Below are 22,939 nucleotides of genomic sequence, written 5' to 3' on the forward strand. Positions count from 1 at the left end.
GTAAGTTTATATTTTCTAAGTATATTACTCAATATTCTTTGGAATATTGCTGGTGCTGTCTTCAGACCGAACGGTAGACAAGTCCATTGGAAGTGTCCTTCTTGTGTTACAAATCCTGTCTTCTTTCTGTCTTCTACTCTAAGTGGTATAGACCAAAAAGCGGAGTTTATGTCTAGACTTGTGAAATAGTTGCAATTCCTTGTCTTTATCATTAGGTCATCAATTAACGGGAATGGCTGAGCCTGTGGTACTACAATTTTATTTAAATCTCTAAAGTCTATACATAGTCTTGACTTTTTATTTTCTTCTTTCTTAAATGCTAAAGTTATTGGTGCTGCAAATAGACTATAGGACTCCTCTATTAGCTTATTATCTAATAATTTTGATATTTGTTCTGCTATTTCTTTTTTGTCTTTTATAGTGCATCTATATGGCCTCTTTCTGCAGTATTTATCTAATAACAAATCTATTCTTGCTTTATATCCTTTAACTGATCCTATGTCATACTTGTCCTTGGCAAAAACTGATTTATGTCGTTGTATTAGCTTATTAATCTCTTTCCTTTTTGTTTCATCTAAATGATTTACTTTTATTTCAAATTCTTTTTCTTTAATATGTTCGTTACAATTTATTTTATATTCCTTTTCATATTTGTTAACCTCGTTTTCTCTCTTGATTATTCTTTCTTCTTTTTAATATTTTCTTGTTGAAAATATAGTTTTTGAGTAATTTTTAACTTTTCATTTTGTACTAACTTGTATGTTTTTATCATGTCTAATCCTATTAAAAAATCATATCTGAAATGCGCATCATCGATAATGTAAACATCCACTTTTTCTTCTATTTCGAAAATTTTAATTTTTAGCTTCGTCAAACCACAAGTTTTTTTAACACTATTAATTGTAACTAAATTTTGTTCATTTACATTATTATTCTCGTTTTTTAATTTTAGTAATTTGGAATTAATTAGAGAAACATTCGAACCTGAATCATACACTCCATAGATCTCTAGTTTAGAATTTATTATGAGTTTGACTTTAATTAATCGTGTTACTATTAGTTTTTTTGTTTTGTTTCATTTAACTCTGCTTCAATCATTGAATTGTTGACATGTTTTATATATCTTCTATCAAATTTATTATTATCTTTCATTTTAAACCAACATGCAGCCTCTGGATGGTAGCGTATACCTTTATTTAACCGTTCACATATTTTGCATGCGGTACGTTCCTCAATTTTGTTATATATCTTCTGATTTTCGTATCTCGTGTAGGCTACATTCTTATTTTTATTCATCAAATGTTCATACTCTCCAAATTGTAGATTACCATCTTCATCTATGTATCTTAGTTCATTTGTCATTGTAATCCAAATTTTTCTCGTCTGATGTCTTTTTTTTTCAAACTATTTTTTATTTTATTGTACGCAGCTGTCTTTATTAACTCTTTATGAAGACTAGCAGACTGTAGTTCTTCTGGAATAGCAAACACTTTTTCATCTCTTGTCGTTATGGAGGTTATACAATACAATTTGACTTTCCATCACTCGCTGGCAACACTGCAAATTCAAATCGTAGCTGGTCCATTTTATAATTCATTTAGGTTTCTCAATAAACGGAAATGTCGTTTTATAAGGGTTTTGATTATAATTTAGGATTTAAACAAACAAATGTGTTGCTTCTGAAAACAAAGTTTTTATTTTGTTAAATGTTAAAAAAAAATCATTATTGGAAAAAAAACTCACCTGAAAACAAAGAAACGACATTTAAAGTTTATTATTTCACAAATTATAATCAGTTTGTCACAAAATATATTTCATTAAACTTTACTTTTAGGTTTTCTTTTAACCTCTCAACAAAAACCCCAGACAAAAAATTCGCAGTGTATTATCAATCGCGCAAAGCGCGACAAAATCAAAATTTAAAAAATATAGTTTCTTTACATATATACAAATAAATTCTTTAAAAAAATGAAATTCTAATGAAAAATTTTAACAACGAAAATTTAAAAATTTTTGAATGATAGTTTCCAAGGTAGCAAAAACAGCGTCAAAATTGTTGGGGCGAAATTAATTCAATTTATTATTATTATTATTTTATTGTTGTTGTCGTTATTATTATTATTGTTATTCCAGTTTTCACAGCTTGGTTTTCAAAGCTGGTCATTGATGAATCCGGGGTTCAACTAGATCCCAAAGAGATTCATCCAAGGATTTTTTTATTATGCACACTGTTCCTAAAAATGCTATTTTTTGAACTTCGGTCAGAGCTGGTTTTCCTGGAAGTTCTTTTAAAGTTTTTTCTAAATTTTAGAGACTACTCCTAGTGCTTCCATTACTATCGGAATAACCTTTGCTTTCAAGTTTTACATTCTTTGTATCTCGATTTAAAGGTTTTTGTACTTGCATATCTTTTCGGTCTCTTTTTGCAAAACGTGAATCGTCTGGAACAGACATATTTTTTCGTTTTTATCTTGGACAATGATATCTGGTCTGTTTGTCTCTATTTTTCTATCTGTTATAACTGGTGTGTCCCATAAAATTTGACCATTGACATAGTTTGTTACATTATTATTATTATTATTATTATTATTATTATTATTATTATTATTATTATTATTATTATTAGGAATAATAGAGCTGCGTTTACACAGCTTACTTTTTTTTATCGTAATAATCTAGTTTTAAAGTCGTTTAATATATTTAATTTGGTATGTTGCTGTAAAGAAAATTGCGAGCTTTTTAAATATATATTTTTACTAGGTTTTATATTATAACTTTAATTTCAAAGTATTTTTAAAAGTTTTTACTAATACTTCTGGTTTTAATAATTTTTAATATGGTGATATGCCCGTATTGCTTTAAAAACTTTCAAGTTTTAAGTAGACACTCCTGGTGTTGTAAACAAAACTTGCAATTCAACCAACAACAATACAGTTTCTAATGTAACTCCAAATAAAAAGAATTAATCTAAAATAGTTACAGATAATAATATAGCTTTTGACGATATTTCAAATAACATTTCAACTAATAATAATTTAGATAACAGAGTTAATAAAAATAAAAATAACAGTATTTTTAAAGTAATAGTTACAGATAAAAATATAGTTCCAGACAATATTTCAAATTTCATTAATAATACTTTAGATAATAGAGTTGTAACTACCAATATTTCTGTAACTACCAACCTATCTAAAAATGTTTCGAACATTAATATTTCAACTATGAACTTTGAAAATATGCTGCCTTGTCTCTGCGGAAAATACTTCAAAGGTAGAAAAGGTCTAATAATGCATCATACATCATGCAACACATTCAAGACATGTCGAACAATCAACTCGCTCGATGAAGAAAGTGATGCAGCCAACGAACCACAAACTTTTCAAAACAAGTCCGCCCAGCCAGCAACTTCGCACCCTCTCCCAAGTATCAAACTGCCAAAAACCTGACAACAATGCATATTTCCACCACAAGCTATACGATCTTAACAATATCGACGACATTGACAACTTCACCCTATCATTTCAAAATTCAATCTACCAATATTTTGCCTAAACATATGACACGTTAAAACTCAAAAAATCTATAAACGACAATCAATTAAAGAAAAATCTAAAAATTTTCGGTCGCAACAATGATAACTAAATCAATGAAATAAAAACCCTGAGCAAACAAATCAGATCAAAACTTAAACAGGCAAAGCTGGCTAAACCAGGCGGTCTATCAGATATGTCGAACCAATTGTCAAACAACTTTTGGCGAACATGTAAGAAAACGTTTCTACCAACTACTTCACTGCCCCCTCTATTCGATGTTAAAAAAGGTAGTGAACACTTTAGCAACGTGATGATGAAGGGTGAAAGAAAAAAGTTTTTTCATCCCGAACTGGATTCCATCCTTTCCTTCGCCAAAGTTCAATGGCAACACTGATCCTCCTACGTATGAAGAAATATTGACAATCATACACAAAAGTAAATCCAGAGCTTCTCCATGCCCGCTAGACCAGATGTCGATTATAATTTTTTTAAAATGCTCAATTCTCAGAACCTTTCTTTACTGGCTGCTATCGAAATGTTGGGTTTCATCAACAGTTCCAAATTGCTGGAGGAGAGGCTTAACGATCCTGATTATCAAAAAAGGTGACGCCAGTGACCCCTCAAATTTCAGACCTATAACCTTACAACCCGTCCTCTACAAAGTTTTATCCTTACTTATAAACAAATCTCTACTAATTTCTCTACTAATTTCAACACCAACATCTAAAAAGGGTTTTACCTTAAAGTCGACGGCTTAACAGAACATACATGTTAGCACACCTGATTGAAGATGCCAGAAAAAAACCAGCGAACCAATATCGTTGCTTTACTCGACCTAATAAATGCTTTCGGTGAAGTAAATCATTTCCTCGTCAGTTCATTCTTATCATTCCACCATGTTGCACAACAGTTTAAATTATTAATTATGTCGATATAATCAAACTACTCAATACAAGTTTTCATCAACAACAAACTAACGTTAGCTCTGTCGGTCGAAAGTGGGGTCCTCCAGGGTGATCCGTGCTATCTACTACTCTTCAACCTTTGTTTTAACCGCTGATAAAGATTCAAGAAACTTAAGAGTATGATGGTTGCGGTTACTTTTGGGGGCCAACTTCAGGGCTAAAAGCCAAATTCTGGCTCCAATTTGCCGACGACTTGGCATTAATTGCCCACAGTACAAAAAGTGCCCAGAAGCTAATTGATTTGAACTACGCTTGATATAAGTGGTCAAACATGCAGATGCGAATAGACAAATGTAGCGCATTTGGCATGAAGAAAAAAGATGGAGCATCCAAACAGTTTTCTCTGTTTGGATGCTCCATCTGACGATCGATCATGAGGTGATCCCCGATATAAAAATTTGTGATAGCTTTGTCTACTTGGGCAAATCATATGATTTTGAGGGCAAAGACAAAAAAGCCAAAAAGGCAATTGTTTCAAAACTGACCAGTTTCTTGGAAACCACTTTGTCTCCCAATATTATGATATTATTATAATTATTATGGTACGTTAACAAGAGAGTTGGCCGGTTTGTACCACTCACTGTTTATATACATAATTTTTTGTTTTTATTGTCATAATTAGTTTTTAAAATAGGTTCATTTTTATTCGTAAAAAATTGCTAGAATATTGTAGTTTTAATTTAAATAGGTTCCTTTTATATTAGTTTTATTAGTTTAATAATTTAAATTAATATTTTATTTAACTTAAAAGGCCTGAAAAGTGCATTCATTGCAACAAGACATTTGTATCAATAGGTAGACACTCCTGGCGCTGTTCTAAAGTTAAATCCTGATAACAATAGTTCAATCGTATCTACTAAATTCAATGTAAAAAAATACTTAGGGATTTTTAAATTGTAACTTTAAGTTTTCTTTGCCATCAATTTTTTGCGCCAAATTAGACAATCAGTTGTTTGCATTTCATTTAAATTTAGAGCTTTCACGTCTTGCTCGATTGTTTACGACTAGGACTTCTTTGGACGGCCTTTAGGACGTGTGCCAGGTACTTCAACATCTGCAAGAGAAGTTATGGCACTGTTTCCACTTCGTTTAACATGACCAAACCACCGCAGATGGTGTTGCCGGCATTCGTTCTTTATATCATCTAAACCAGCACGACGCAAGATTCGGTAGATTTGATGTGGTCCTTCAGACTAATTCGTAGCATCTATCGGAGCATTTTCATGTCGGTTCGTTAAAGTTGTTGTTCCAGTTTAGTTGTTATTGGCCATGTTTCTGCACCATATAACAAAACCGGACGTATCACAGATTTATAAAGTCTTGATTGTAGTGGTAGTGAGATGTCACGCCGCATCAATATAGAGGCAAGTATATGCGATTTATTCCAGGCTGCACGTTTGAACAACGTTTGTGACACTACTGGTTACACTGCTGACACTTGATTGAATTGTTACCTACACCAGCTTTACAAACTAAACAAGGGCATCGTCCAGTAGCTGTGGGTTGGATGGGTTCGCCAGTGTTCATTGCTATGGTTTTGCTGATATTGAGTTTGAATCCATGATCGGCGAGTCTGGTGTTCCAATCTTCAAACATCTGTGCTGCATTCTGCTTATATGTGGTTGTTAAAACGATATCATCAGCATATTTTAAATTCCAAATGTCACCAGTGCGTATCGGTTTTGTGATTTCTTCCATCACAGTTATAAATAACAGTGAACTGAGAATCGAGCCTTGGTGAACTCTAATGCCAATGTCAAATGCATCTGTGTTTCCAACCGTTGTGCTGACGAAAGTCTTAGTATTCGTATACATTTTCCATCACAAGTCAAATAAGTTATTCTGGAATGAGTTGTCGACGTAGACTCCCCCCAAATGCTTCACGGGGAACCCGATCAAATGATCTTTCTAGGTCTACAAAATGTGTGAGGTACTTCTCTTGCAGTTGCCGAAGGATGTGAATTGCATCAATTGTTGATTTCCCCGCTAGTAAACCAAATTGATAATTTCCGATTGTGATGCACGACGTTAATTTTCTCTCAATGATTTACTTGACAGTTTTCAGAGAGTGTTCTAACAGACGTATGCCCCGATATGATCAGTTCAATGGATCACTTTTGTCTTTGTATAGCGAGACTGTCATGTTATAGTTTTATTCAGTCGGCATTGAGCAATTTCTCCACACTTCGCGGCAAAGTTGTAGTAACGTTTGGATACATGCAGTACCAGATGCTTTGATAATGTCATTTGTGAGTCCAGAGGGCCCTGTTGCCTTTCCATCTTTCATAGTTTTCAGAGCTTCTGTAAGCTCCTCTGCAGTAATGTCTAGAATTGGACCTTCGATGGGTGGAGCGTCAAAGTTGACATTGATGGAAATTGTTTCATTTAACAGACGGTTGAAATATTCTTTTCACTGTAGCTAAATCGAGTGGTAATGAAGAAATGAAAAGTCTGTGGAATGAAACATTTAACGACTATATAAAAATAGACAACATGCTTCCAGACTCCAATAATATAAATCCTACTCTCAAGAATTTGATGCTCAACCAGCAAAAAACGCAGTTTACCCATTTAATATCACTAAGTTCCTAAGGGATAGTTTTGACGGAACATATCAAAGCAGATCAAATTGTTCGCTGGTCAAAATCTTTGTCTTTGCTAATGGGGTAATTTTCAGATTTTTAGGAAAAATATAATCCAACAACTTCCAACAAATTCCAGTCTTTGTAGATGAGGTAGGTTGTCGGAACCAAGGTGTCCACTATGCAACGCACGTCAGACGAAAAAACATGTTTTGTCCAACTGTAGCTCTGTTGCTGCTTTGAAAAGGTATTTGAATCGCCACAATAATCGCTTTTTGACGATTTTGGACAACATTAAAAACTGCGCAAATTCGGATGTTTCAATATTTGCTGATTTGGATGGTGAAGATTTTCGTCCAGTGTCTGTACTTTTTAAATTTTTTCGTTTACATATAGCTCTGGTTTGCAATAACACAATCAAAATCCTGGAATTAACAGTATGCCACGAAACACATTTTTCAAAATCGAGAGAATATAAAATCAATAAATATTCACAATTAATTATAATCTTTTAATAAAAACTTTTCAAATTTCATCATTGGGTTTTTACAATACATTTAATTTATCATTAGTTGATTTAATTTGGTCAGAACATTCTAGAAACAATTTATTAAATTCGGTTTTATCATCATCATCATCATATTCAATATATTGCTGTAGGAATATTGTATGAATCTTTCTTTTCTAAACTAACTTTCTCTATTAGTACTCATTTGTATAAAATGATGAGCGAAGTAGACTGCTGATTTCATTAATTTCATTATTATTATTATAATAATTTTAATTTCAATATTTTATTATCGTTATCTTAAATTAATTTCATTATATTGATTATTGCCATTATAGATATTATTTGATTAAATAAAAGCAGTGTTCTCATTATTATTATTATTATTATTATTATTATTATTATTATTATTATTATTATTGTAACAAGAGTTGGCAGGTTTTTGCTAGCTCACTGTTTTATTTACATTAATCGAGTTTTACATAGTTTTACAGTGTAAAAATAGGTTTAAAAGTAGCGGAAAATTATGACGAATAAATTAATACTAAATAACTCTAATTTTGAATATTCAATCATTTTAATTTTAATTTTAAACTCAATCTTATTAGTAAATTCAACTAAATGCCCATACTGTTTTAAAAACTAAGTTAAACTCAGCAGCCATTCCTGGCGTTGTACAAAATCAACTCTAAGCAGCAACAATAATAACTATGTACGTTTACAAAGCAACAATATTGTAATATCTCCAAACTTACTTGTTGATAATTAAAATAATACTTCTGTTAACATGGATAATAATCTAATTTCCTGTTGTTGTGGTAAACAGTGCAAAGGTAAAAAGGGCCTAAGAATGCACTAACGTTCGTGCAAAACATTCAAAAATTTAAATAATTCGATAAATTCTCCAATGGGCCATAATGAAGATTCCATCATTTTGACACCATCAAACACTACCACCGCAGAATTACCACAACTATCGCTTCCGCCTCACCATCGAGCGACTCCATCGACGTCGTCAGCGGGTGTCGCCGCGGCAGAGATACCACTACCATCGTCCCCGCTTCATCAACAGACATCTCCATCGTCGTCATCGTCAGCAAATACCGTCATAAAAATACTCCACTTCCAGGGATAAAGTTACCTAAAACAACAATTCAATGGTCTGAGGCCAACGCATACTTCCATTCTCAAAGATCAGCTCTACCAAACATCACTGACATTGATAACTTCACCATCGATTTCCAGTCATCAATATACAACTACTTTCCTTCAACCTACGGCACAATTAAACAACAAACAAATTCAACAACAACATTCGATAAACCAATCAACAAACTAAAGAAGAAATTGAAACAACTGAAGCTGCTAGGCCGTAACAACCACAACTTCGACCTTCAAACTAAAACGCTAAGCAAACAAATAAGATCAAGGATAGATCAAACCAATTAAAACACAAATTTTGGGCAATGTGTGAAAAATTATTCAACCCGACGCCTAATTTGCTACCTCATGGCGTCGATAAATGTAAACAATTTTTCAACAACATTTTACACGATCATTCTTGCAATAAACTTTTCTTACCAAATTGGATTAAAACCAAACCCTTCAATAGCCTGTGATACCAATCCTCCCACGTATAATGAAATCTTTTCAATTATCCGGAAATGCAAGTCGAGAGCATCTCCTTGCCCTTTGGACCAGATGTCAGTAATAGTTCTCAAAAAATGTCCAATACTCCGCACAATCCTTCATCAGTTACTTGTTGAATGTTGGAGAACGTCATCGATTTCCTCCTGCTGGAAAAAAGGGCTGACAATTCTGATTTACAAAAAGGTAGATGCCAACGACCCAGCAAATTTCAGGCCAATAACACTTCAACCAGTATTCTTTAAAATTTTCTCCACATTCATAAACAACAGAATATACAAATATCTGAATTTAAATAATTTCATCAATAAAAATATTCAAAAGGGCTTCTATCCCAAAGTTGATGGTGTAGTTGAACACACGCAGCTGCTGTCTCATCTGCTGAAAGACGCCAAAAGACATCAGAGAACAATTATTGTTACCCTATTAGATTAACGAAATGCTTTCGGTGAGGTTAGCCATGATCTAATTTCATCTGCTTTAAGTTATCACCACATCCCAAGTCAGATCAGCAATATGATTAGATCAATATACGCCGACTACTCGATAACAAACTAACCTCACCTATCCAAGTAAAAAGGGGGGTCCTACAAGGTGACCCGAGCTCTCTATTGCTCTTCAATCTTTGTTTTAATCTTCTGATGAAAATAGTCGAAGCAAAGGAATACCAGCAGTGCGGATATATATGGGGACCTACAGCCAAAATAAAATCTAGGGGTTGGTTTCAATTTGCTGACGACTTGCTAGCAGTTCTGAGGGTGCCCAGAAGTTGATCGATCTCAACTAAGCCTGGTGTAAATGGACGGGTATAAAATTTAAAATAGATAAATGTAGTACATTTGGAATGAAAAAAATCAATGGAAAATATGAACAATTTCTACCCCAATTAACAATAAACGATGAAAAAATTCCCCATGTGAATATCAACGATCAATTTAAATACTTGGGAATAATGTACGTTTTTGAAGGCAAAAACACCAGAGAAAAAAATGAATTATGTAATAAACTCAAAATTTTGCTGCAGAAAATTGGAGAACTGGACACGACTGCTCAATGGAAGCTAGAAATTCTCAGACGTTTTATCCCCTCTCAAATAACATTTGAATTACGTACCTATGATATGTCGCTGACCTGGATAGAATGCACTCTGGACCGCCTTATAATAGAGGCAGTAAGAGAATGGCTGTCTCTGCCCATAAGCAGCTGCATCGCTGAAGTTATCTCGATGCCGTATAAAACTGGGGGCCTCAACATCAAATCGCTGAAACACCACGCCGAGTTATAAAGATTAAAACTCCGTTGGTATCTCAAGCTAAACGCCAGCAAGGAAATAAGACTGCTGTGGAATGAATTTCATAATTTCTACCGAAAAATTGACGACCTCATTTCAAAAAATGATGGAATAAAACCAGCAATAAATGCCCTACAACAACAATATGAAACAAATTTCAATCATCTATTGCTGTTGCGATGCCAAGGTGCTCTTGTGAGGTCAATAAAAGAGCATATCAATAGCTCCGAGATAACACGATGGTCTAGGTCAACTGTAAAACTATCAGAGGTATTCTATAAATTCACCAGAAAATATCTCATTCAACAGCTACCTACTAATGCTAACCTCTTCAGGTGGGGTAAATCTACTAAAGCATCATGTTTGCTTTGTAATGCAGTACAAACAAACAAACATGTCCTATCAAATAGTGGCTCCGCCTCTGCACTGAGCAGATATTTAAACCGCCACAACAAAATTCTCACAATAATTATTGATAACATAAAAGCAAATGCAAGGCCGGGTATAGAATTATTTGCAGACGTGGAAAAAGATTTGGTGCGTCCAGTAACGGATCTGTTCAAATCACTCCGACCCGACATCGCCGTCTGTAACAAAGATACTATTGAAATACTCGAACTGACCGTCTGCCATGAAAAAAACTTTATGAAATCGAAACAATATAAAATGAATAAATGCTTAAATAATTTAAAAAATAACATTGTAGATGATTTTAAACATTTCAATATTTTAATTAAAACTTTTGAAATATCGCCTATAGGTTTTTATAATCCTTTTATTCTGTCTTTAATCGATATAAATTGGACTGATAATTTTCGATATAGCTTAATCAATAGTGTAATATCGTCATCTTATGCTTTGTACTGCGATAGAAACAATGCGTGAACAAACTGTTTCCAATTTTTATACAAGCTATCATCATGGCACTTATTTCAGGATAACGAGCGTTGATGACTATTTATATTATTTTATCATTTTAATTATATTTAACTAATTTTAACATTTTATTGACATATTTTATTTTGATCATTATGGATTTTACTGGTTTTCTCTGAATAATAAAAGAGTTTACATTATTATTGTTGTTGTTGTTGTTGTTGTTGTTGTATCGTGTAAACATGAGAGTCGGTCGATTTTAGTCTGCTCACTGTTTTTACCTACTTTGAATTGGTTTTATAAAGTTTAATAATATAAAAACTAGTTGTAAAGATGCTGAAAATTCTGTTGATTAAGCTAGTTTTAATAAAATCTAATTTCAAATATATATTTAGTTTTATTTTGCTTTTAAATATAATTTCAACTGTAAACGCTGGTAAATGTCCACATTGTTTTAAAGAGTTTGTAAATGTAGGAAAACACTCCTGGAGGTGCACTATAACAACGTTGAATAATAATGACAATTTTAATAAAAAATAATATTGTGATATCTCCTAACATTTTTAATAGTTTTAAAAGTAACGATATTTTAACTAATAATGATAATAATTTAATTCCATGTTGCTGTAGCAAGAGTTGCAAGGGTCGGAAGGGCTTGAAATAACACCAACGTTCTTGCAAAATGTTTAAAAAGCTTAGGAATCACTAGAAACCCCAGAAAAATCTGACAAAAATTTGGAACTGTCGCCACTACCACAACGCGAACAAGCATCCCTTGAAAGGTTGGACAGCAAAATCATGGAAACTCCTCTTATTGGAATAAAACTACTCAAGACCCTAAAACATTGGAGGGAAGCAAATACATACTTCCAGCTCCACAGAACGTCCTTACCAAATGTATCCGACATCAACAATTTCACCACCTCATTCCAATCACTGATCTACAATTATTTTGCATTCAACTACGGCACTGTAAAGCCACAAGATTTATCGAAAACACAACACCCCAATAAAACAGTCAAAAACACGAAGAAGGACCTAAAACAGTTAAAATTACTTGGCCGCAACGACCACAGTTTCGACATGAAAATCAGCACATTAAGCAAACAAATAAAAACAAAACTGTTATCAATGAAAAATGCAAAAGCTGAGAAACATGTCGACATAACAAAACAACCGAAAGTCAAATTCTGGTCAACATGCAAAAAATTGTTCAACCCATCAAACAGCTTAACCCCATCATTCAGCATCGACGACTGCAAGAAATATTTTTACAACATACTCCACGACCCATTTCACAACAAGTTTCGCCTTCCGAACTGGGTTCCAACATTGCAACGACCAACAATTCCATGCAACATCGATCCCCCAACATACCACAAAATAGCAACAGTCATTAGAAAATGCAAACTTAGACCATCCCCCTGTCCGTTTCATCATATCTCAATAATTGTCTTCAAAAAATGCCCTATGCTGCGCACAATCCTTCACCAATTAATAGTCGAATGCTGGAGGTCTGCTACAATTCCATCCTGTTGGAGAAAGGGCTTCACAATTTTAATCTATAAAAAAGATGACCCCAATAACCTAGGTAACTTTAGAGCGATAACGCTCCAACCGGTTCTTTACAAGATCTTCTCTACATGCCTCAACAACAGAATACACAAATATCTGGAAAACAACAGTTTCATCAACACCTCGATACAAAAGGGCTTCTATCCAAAATTAGACGGAGTGACGGAACACACTCATCTACTTACCCACCTGATGAAAGATGCGAAAAAACATCATCGAACAATCATCGTCACCCTTCTAGATCTCAGAAATGCATTTGGTGAGGTTAGTCACGATCTCATCTCATCTGTTCTAAAATAACATCATATACCGGACCAGATGTGCAACTTAATTGATTCTATTTATGCCGAATATTCAACAACAGTATCAGTACGCGAGCAGTTAACTCCACCAATCCCTGTGAAACGTGGAGTGCTGCAGGATGACCCCAGTTCACTTCTTCTTTTTAACCTCTGTTTCAACCCTCTAATAAAAATGTTTGAGAGAAAAGAATATGAACAATGTGGATACCTATAGGGCCATGCGGCTAATCCAAAATCCAGAGCTTGGCTGCAATTCGCTGACGATACAGCTATTATAACAAACAGATCTGATGGTGCTCAGACTCTAATCAATCTCAAACAATCCTGGTGCAAATGGTTTGGCATGAAAATAAGAGTCGACAAGTGTTGCTCATTTGGGATGCGAAAGCGGGATGGCGCATATGAACAATTTCTGCCGAAGCTAACAATAGACGACGAAACAATACCTCAGATAGGCGTCGATGACAAATTTGAGTATCTTGGTAAATCTTATGATTTTGAATGCAAAAACGTCAAGGAAAAAGAAATACTACAAAAGAAACTAACGGATGTGCTGCAAGTAATCAGCGACTTGAATACAACAGCTCAATGGAAACTTCAAATCCTACGTCGCTTCATTCCGTCTCAATTATCATTCCAATTGCGATTGTACGATATTTCGCTAACTTGGATAGGAAACAGCCTAGACCCGTTGATACGCAAAGCTGTAAGAGATTGGTTGTCTTTTCCCGTAAGTAGTTGTGTTGCTGAAGTTTTGTCGTTGCCTTACAAAAGTGGAGGGCTAAACATAAAATCGCTAAAACATCACACAGAGCTAATGAGATTAAAACTTCGGGGACACTTAAAAACAAACACCAGGGAAGAAATGAGAGTTCTGTGGCAGGAATCAAAGAACGAGTACAAAAAAGTCGACAACCAAATTCAAAGCAACGATATTCAAATGGCGTGCAACGTACTGAAACAGCGCCAACACCAAAATGACTTTAACCATCTATCGTCGCTACAATGCCAAGGAACATTGATAAAGTCGATTAAGGAAAACATTCACGACTCAGAGATCACCTGTTGAGCTAATGCAACAAAATCCCTGCCAGAAGTTTTATACAAATTTACAAGGAAAAATCTCATTCAACAACTACCAATCAACGCTAGTCAAATGGAAAAAAACGAACAACGCAGCATGCTCTCTCTGTAACGCCAAGGAAACAAATAAGCATGTAGTATCAAACTGTGGTTCGCCATCTGTACTCGCTAGGTTTTTAAATCGCCACAATAAAATACTTGCCATCATCTTAAACAACATCAAATCATGCATCGAGCCTGGAGCAATCATTTTTGCGGATATCGAAGAAGAATCGATCCGCCTTGTGTCGCAACTGTTTACCTCGCTCAGACCAGACATAGCAATCTTTTACAAAAAAACGATTGAAATACTGGAACTAACAGTCTGTCATGAAACCAATTACACCAAATCAAGAAACTACAAAGTGGATAAGTACAAGAACAACCTCAAGAATAACCTATTAAATGATTTTAAACATTGCAAAAAATTGCCTTGACTTTATAATTCTTTCAATTTATCTCAAACTAAAACAAACTGGCGTGACGATTTTAGATCTAGCTTAATCAATTCTGCGATAGCGTCTACTTATGCAATATATTGTGACAGAAATAAAGCTTGACTCTAGTTTTTATATTATTTTATTATCTTTGTACACATTCATAATGACGAGCATTGATGTTAAATTATCCATTATTTTAATCTTTTAACTATTATAATAATTGATCATTTTATATTTAATTGTAATTTTCATTTATATTTTGGCTTTTAAAGAAATAAAATAGTTCTCATTATTATTATTATTATTATTATTATTATTATTATTATTATTATTATTATTATTATAAATCAAACATTACACCTGATATTTATAATGGCAATTCTGCGGATAATTATTCAATAAATTTAGAAAATAATATTATAACATGTTTTTGCGAAAAAGGATGCAAAGGCAGGAAAGGGTTAACTTTTGAAACTTCAAAAGTTTTTATTAAAAGATTATAATTAATTGTGAATATTTATTGATTTTATATTTTCTCGACTTTGATCCAGCGCTCATGCAAAATGCATAAAGAAATTCAACTAACGGATAACCCAACAAACGAAGTTGACGACACAGCATCATCTCCGGAACAACAAACGTTTCCCTAACCAAGTCGCACAACACCAATTTTTCCATCAACGCCGGCCAGTGACACAATCGAATCCACTCTGCCGGGCATCAAACTACCCAAGACGTCGACCCAATAATCCGAAGCAAACGTCTACTTTAAACTACAACAACAATCACTTCCATGCTATGACAATATTGACAACTTCACGTCGGCCTTCCAACAAATGATTTACAACTATTTCGCCACAAACTATAGCACTCTTAAACAACAAACAGTCAATAATACCAGCTCCAACAAATCAATCAAAAATCTAAAAAAGAATTAAAACAGCTAAAGCTAATAGGCCACAACAATCAGCGTTTCGATGACCAAATCATCACAACAAGCAAATCGCTCAGAGCCAAATAAAGTCAAAAAAATGTGAGCAATCAGTCGACGTCACGTCTCAGCTAAAACAACGTTTTTGGGGAACATGCAAGAAAATATTCGACCAAACAGAAAATTTGAAGCCACTGTTTGGTGTCATTGATTGCCATCAATATTTTCATTCAATTCTCAACAATCCCCATCAAACAAAATATCAAATACTTAACTGGGCTCCAAAATTACAAAAGCCTCCAACACTCTGCAACCCAAGCTCTCCTACATACTACGAAATTTCAACAATAATTCATAAATGTAAATCAAAATCATCACCATGCCCTTTCGACCAAATTTTGATAATTCCATTTAAAAAATGCCCAATATTACTAACAATTCCACACAAACTGTTGGTTCAATGCTGGGTATCTTGCAATATCCCCACTTGCTGGAAAAAGAGTTTTACAGTTCTCATCCACAAAAAAGGAGACGCCAACAACCCTTCAAATTTCAGGCCCATAACATTGCAACCAACTTTATATAAAATATTCTCATCATTCATCAACAATAAAATATATAATTTCTTAGAAAAAAATAGTTTGATCAACACAAATATTCAAAAATGGTGGTTCTACCCAAAAATCGATGGTCTGACCGAGCATAATCAGCTCTTAAGTCATCTTTTCAACGATGCCAGGAAACATCAAAAAACTATAATTGTTTCCCTACTCGACCTTCGAAATGCGTTTGGAGAGGTCAACCACAATTTCATCTCATCAACTCTGAACTTCCATCATATTCCATCTCATATAAGCAACTTAATTAAAGGCATTTACACGAACTACTCAATAACAGTTTCCTGATGCGACCAGCTAACACCGCACATTCCAGTCAAGCGTAGAGTGCTTCAAGGTGATCCCATGTCGCCACTGCTTTTCAACCTTTGCTTTAACCTCCTAATGAAACTAGTTGAAAAACCGAATATCAACAATTTGGCTACATATGGGGTCCCACAGCTAAATTAAAAACAAGAGCGTATTTACAATTCGCAAATGACACGGCGATCGTTGCTAACAGCACTGGAAGTGCTCAAAAGTTAATTGATATAAACAATGCATGGTGCTACTGGAATGACAATGAAGATAGACAAATTTCCTCATTCGGCATGAGAAAAAGAAAAGGTGCTTATGAACAGTTTCATCCGATGCTGTTCATCGACGACAAACATATTCCTCAAGTAGACATTGGAGGCCACTTCGTATATTTAGGTAAATTATACGATTTCGAAGGAAATAATACAAAAGGCCAACAATCTAATGATCAATAAATTCAAAATATATTAACAACTCTCAGTGAACTGAACACAACAGCTCAACTCAAACTACAAATCATCAGATTTTACTTGCCGTCACAATGCGCGTTTGAGTTTCGAATGTACGATACATCGCTGACTTGGATTGGTGAAAACTTAAATACCTTGATCCCCGAATCGGTATGAACATGGCTATCATTGCCTATCAGCAGCTGTCTGTTGGTATCTATGTCGCTTCCATATAAGTCAGGTGGTTTAAATGTTAAATCACTCAAACAATTTGCCGAATCTCTAAGAGTAAAATTAGGAAATTAACTTAAATCAAACGGCCACGAGGAGCTAAAATGCTTATGGAGTGAGTCAACAATAAGTATATTAAAATTGACAACATACTTCCCGACTCAAATGACACAAAATCGACACTCAGCAAGTAAATGAAGAACTAGAACATTTGCTGTCACTCCGCTGCCAAGGGACCATTTTTAAATCGATTAAAGACAAAATTCAGAATTGCTCAATGCTCGGCAAACCAACAAACATGTCCTATCCAACGGCAGCATTAAAAAAATATAATTACAATTTACTTGACAATTAAAAATAATAATCAACACGCTTGAAATTTCGCCGCTAGGTTTTTTCAATTGTTTCGATTTGTCGCTGGTTGACATTATTTGGTCTGATCAATTTTATTAGTCTTATTAACTCTGCAATATCCTCATCATACGCTGTTTATTGTGATAGAAACTTGACTAAATGAATCATGTAAAACTAATCTGTTCTCGTTGTACTCCTCTCGTTTTTCTTTCACTAGATGACGAGCTACGTAGAATATGCTTTTATAATTTTTTCACCTAAATCATTTTTGATTATCGTCGATTTATTATTTTATTCAAACTTTATTTCATTTCATCTATCTTAATGTAATTTTTTTTGTGGTTAAAATAAAAGATGTTAACATTATTATTATTATTATTATTATTATTATTGTTATTATTCTTTTTCTTATTATTATTATTCTTGTTATTATTATAGTTATTATTATCATCATCATTATTATCACTATCATTATTATTATTATCATTACTATCATTATTGTTATTATTATTATTTTTATCGTTATTATTATTATTATTATTATCATTGTTGTTGTTGCTGATGGTGTTGTTATTATTATCATTATCGTTATTAATATTATCATTGTTAAATTGCTGGTTGATGCGATCAACGTTAATGTTGTTCATTCTTCGAGTTGGAAGTGTTGTCGGGATTCATTGCTGGATGTTGATTGAAGGTTTTTCAGATTCGATGTAAATGGCTTCTGCGATTCTTAGGTTGTAGTGCTGTTGATTGTTGTATAAAATTTTTGTGTTGTTACCTAGAAGGTTTATAGTTATTTGGGTGTTGTGAAAAGTTTCTAGATGGTTTTTTATTGCACCATCTCTTTTGTGCATAGTGACTCTACGCGAAAGTGTTGTAGTAGTCATCCCTATATAGGAAGTTTGAAGACGCGCATAGTCGCAAAGAGGACAAAAGGGAAGTGTTGTGAGGCAGGCAATTATTCAAAATTATAAGGTTTGATGTTTTGTAGTTTTGGTAAAAGATCCTAAATTTTATTCTATCGTTCGGGTTGGTTGGTTTAATATTTTTATGGATTATTTTCTTCATGATTTTTTCATCAATTTTGAAGGACAAAGACATGAAATTTCAATAATATGGTGTTATTGTTATTATTATTATTGTTGTTGTTTTTTATGTTATTGTTGTTAATGGCATTATTGTTTTTGTTATTGTTGTGGTTGCTAGTGTCATTGCAATTGTTGTTATTGTTGTTAATGTAATTACCGTTGTTGTTATTGTTGTTAATGTTGTTAACCGATGTTGTTGTTATTATTATTGTTGTTGTTATTGTTACTGCCTTTATGGTTGTTGTTGATATTATTATTGTTGTTTTGGTTCATATGTTCTAACTTTTTATTGATGACATTTTTGATTAGATCTGCGCTGTAATTATTATCTATAAGAAGGTTTGTGACACGTTTGATTTCTGATGAAACGTCGTCTGGGGATGAGGAGTGTGTGAAGGCGCGATTGATAAATAATCTTACCGTACACAATTTATATTCATCAGTTATTCACCCAACTTTCACTACTTCTGTTTATACATATTCCTTTATTTGTACCTTTAATGTGGACGGAGGTTTGAAAGTTGTGTTCGTTGCGAGTTACAAGAACGTCGAGAAAAGGGAGTTTTTTTATTACTTTCATAATCAATGGTAAATTTTAATTTGGATTTATTGAATATTTTTTATAAATTTTCGATTAAATAATGATTGTTATAATATCATCAACATATCTTGTGTAGTTGCTGGGTTTAAGCTCCGGATGTCGGTTTAACGTCGAAATAGATCTATCTGCAATAATTTTAATAAAATGTTAGTTAATAAAAATAAAGTTTCAATTTTAAACAGACTCAGTTTTGTTGATAAAAATTTACTAAGGCGAATTGAAAAATTCGAATATAAGTTGATAAACTTTAATAAATCGGTGTATAACTCATACATCATCTCAGTGCCACTCTATGGATGCGAAACGTGGTCAACTACTGGTGCTCATTTGAAGAGGCTACACGCTACAGATAAATGGAGCTTGCGCAGGATTCTTCGTCTGACCTACCGCGATCACGTCACCAATGTTGAGGTAAGGAGATTAACACAGCAACCCTCCGTTTCCTCACTCCTGTTAAAACTTCTTTGGTCACATAGCTTGTGTCAGCCCCATGGAGGATCATTACCTGGATTTAAAAGCTGTCATAGACCGACCGCCACCGAACTGGACTCGACCGTGCGGCCGTCCAAGACAGTCATGGATCCACTCAGAAGAGAAAGACCTGCCTCTCATCAATTACGGTCCTTACTCCGCCTGGAGACTTGCTCCTTATTGCTTGAAATAGAGGCACCTTGTGAACACGGCAACGTCCCGTTATGGGGCACGCCAATAATAATAATAATAATAAGTCGATGAAATTTATTATATGTATTATTGTATATATATATAAATATATATATATATATATATATATATATATATGTGTGTGTGTGTGTGTGTGTGTGTGTGTGTGTGTGTGTGTGCGGCGGAATCTTTCGCTCGAATATCAACAACCGCCGCGGCCAGCCTAGGCAGTCTCGCTTCTGGCCTAGGCTCGCCTCTTCACAACTTTTTATTTCTGGGTCGGAAAAACACGGGCCGGGCGGAAGAGTTATCGCGCCCTGCTTGCTGGTCGGTTAATCCGGCCCTATTAACCGCTAGCAAGTCTCCTTCAAACAAGTTTTAGTTTTTAAAAGTGACAAACAAAACCTAACTGAAAGAATTCTATTAATAAACAAAAAAAAAATAACAAACAAAATAATATTTACTTATCATATTCTTTAAATCAAATGTTTTCAAAATCAACGACAGAACTAAATTAAATATCCTTAGTAAACGAAAACTATTTTTACCTGCCGTAATAATGAACGAAATTCCAAAACATTAAACGCCAGAGCAACTAAACATGCAGGAACCGACTAACCAATTACAAACCACAATAACCCTAAAAACAAACTCTAAAACAAACTCTATCAAAAACTAACTCGAAAACTTTCCCAAAAACTAATTCAAAAACTAACCTCTAAAACAATTGTCCAAAAGGCTTATATACTAAACAAACTGAGAAAACATTCATTCTCAAACATACTCACTATATTTGCGCAATACCATACTACCAACATTCACACAAAAGCTAATTAATACAATATTCTACGAACCTACCCACAAAACCAATTCATACGACATTCGACCAGCCTGCACACCTGACCAATTCATACAACATGCGCACCAACATACACACTTGCGCCATTCATTCCACATGCGCGCCAAAAAAAACTTTCCATATATTATGTATGTACATAAATATATATATATATATATATATATATATATATATATATTTTACAATATTCTATAAATTTTACCGAATGTTTATACATACATGCATACATACATACATATATAAAGTACACCATTTCTCATCACTACCAAAGGTGCGTTTCTGTGAACATCCAACTTGTTTTAAGCTAGACGCATTTCGTCCCTTATGGAACTCATTTTAGTAGACAACATTACAAAAGGTGTTTTAAAAGTAATTCAAAGAATCACGATAATAATTAGTCGATAATAATTGCACTAAGTTGTTGTTTAAACTCGGGCTACTGATGAGTCCCATAAGGGACGAAACGCATCTATCCTAAAAGTAGGTAGGTGTTCACGGAAACGCACTTTTGGTCGTGGTTAGAGATGGTGTACTTTATAAATTCACGTACTTATAGATTCATGTCGACTCACAAAATATATATGTAAATTAATTATACTATGAGTTTGCAAGCGTATTAAATTTATATATAAAAAAACAATTGGATACTAAAAATTAGCCTGATTAAAAAATTTGAGACTATGATGATAGAATATCGTATATAAAAATGAAAATGGTGAAAAAATAATTTTTTAAAAATTAGCCTGATTAAAAAATTTGAGACTATGATGATAGAATACGTATATAAAAATGAAAATGGTGAAAAAATAATTTTTTCAAGATTTGTTTATATTCCAAACCATTTATGGACAAACTAAAAATTATTATTTATTTCAACCGATAAAATAATCTTATTGTTCTGAAATTTCAATATATAAATTATAATACTGTAGATTTATATTAAAAAACATTGTAAATAGATTTAATTGTAGACAAATTAAGATGTTAACTAAACTGTTAATAGGTGGATTTTAATACTTTCCAACTCGCAAATCTAAAAGTTTTAATTATATGGATTTGTATTTGTGTTAATAAAATTATTTAATTTCAATTGTCTTTATTATTATCAAAAATTTTGGTTTTATTAATATATTTTTCAAACTGTGAACTAAAATGTTTTTTACTTTTGCTATCAAGTAAAGATTTATTGAATAAAATAAAGACAATTTTTTTATTGATTTTTCATTCCTATTTAAGGCAATGAATTTGGTTTCATTTTAGCTATTGTATATCCTAATTTCAGTCATAAATATGGTGATACAAAATAGATTGAAAAATATGAAACAACATAAATAAATTACTCACAATAAATGTTTTCAGTCCATTCAATTCGGAATGCTGCACACCAACTTGTAAAATTGCATCTAACGAAAAAATTTGCAGAAACGAAGATTCTTTGTCTTGCCACCTGAGCTCTTTTTGTGAATATCTTTTTTTTGTTTGATTTAATTCGATAACAAGTTGCTGGAAATGTTTTCCTTAATAATTTTTTACTGGTGTCAGTTTAACCTGTCCAGTGTCTTCCGTAAAACAAAATTTTGAAAAGTGTTGGAACAGGTTATTTTAGGATAATTTTCTAAATATTTTTACAAAAATTGTTTTAATTTAATGTTCAAAGTCTCGTCAAAAATGTTTAGAGGCTTTTGTTTAGAAGGAATTTGTGTGTCCTATTGCAGAAAATTAAACATGATTGAATGCAACTGTACCAGTTCAGGTAATTTGATTGACAAAAATAATTGAAAAAAATTGTTTGATATTTCTATTTTTAATAATTTTTTAAACTTTTTAAATAATATGTAAATATGCACATGTAATATAGTTTTCGTGTATTCGTTTGTTTATTTTGTATCATATTTTAGTAAGTTTTGTTACCACAGACAACGCCTGTCTACTGTGTTGCCATGACAGTTTGACAGGATTATGCTCACCTTTTTTCGACAGAGATTCAAATGGTTTTATCATTTTG

General features: G+C 33.2%; 2 protein-coding genes across 2 annotated transcripts in view; one reads left to right on the forward strand and one right to left on the reverse strand.

Annotated features, from left to right (window-relative positions):
• HELRODRAFT_182682 (hypothetical protein) overlaps positions 1-1,362 on the reverse strand; it is a gene marked incomplete at both ends in the record, with an annotated part of 3,437 nt that extends 2,075 nt beyond the window's left edge. The window contains one exon of the mRNA XM_009033417.1: positions 1,164-1,362. Coding sequence (XP_009031665.1) covers positions 1,164-1,362 — 199 coding nt within the window. The remainder of the gene's footprint in view (positions 1-1,163) is intronic.
• Positions 1,363-12,200: 10,838 nt separating this feature from the next.
• HELRODRAFT_182683 (hypothetical protein) lies at positions 12,201-20,147 on the forward strand (the record flags this gene model as incomplete). Its single annotated transcript, XM_009033418.1, has 3 exons — positions 12,201-12,936; positions 15,533-15,661; positions 19,696-20,147. 3 exons carry the CDS (start codon positions 12,201-12,203, stop codon positions 20,145-20,147), a joined length of 1,317 nt encoding a protein of 438 aa, XP_009031666.1.
• Positions 20,148-22,939: the final 2,792 nt, after the last annotated feature.

Source organism: Helobdella robusta (genome assembly GCF_000326865.2).
Source record: "Helobdella robusta unplaced genomic scaffold HELROscaffold_91, whole genome shotgun sequence".
Taxonomy (NCBI): Eukaryota; Metazoa; Annelida; class Clitellata; order Rhynchobdellida; family Glossiphoniidae; genus Helobdella; species Helobdella robusta.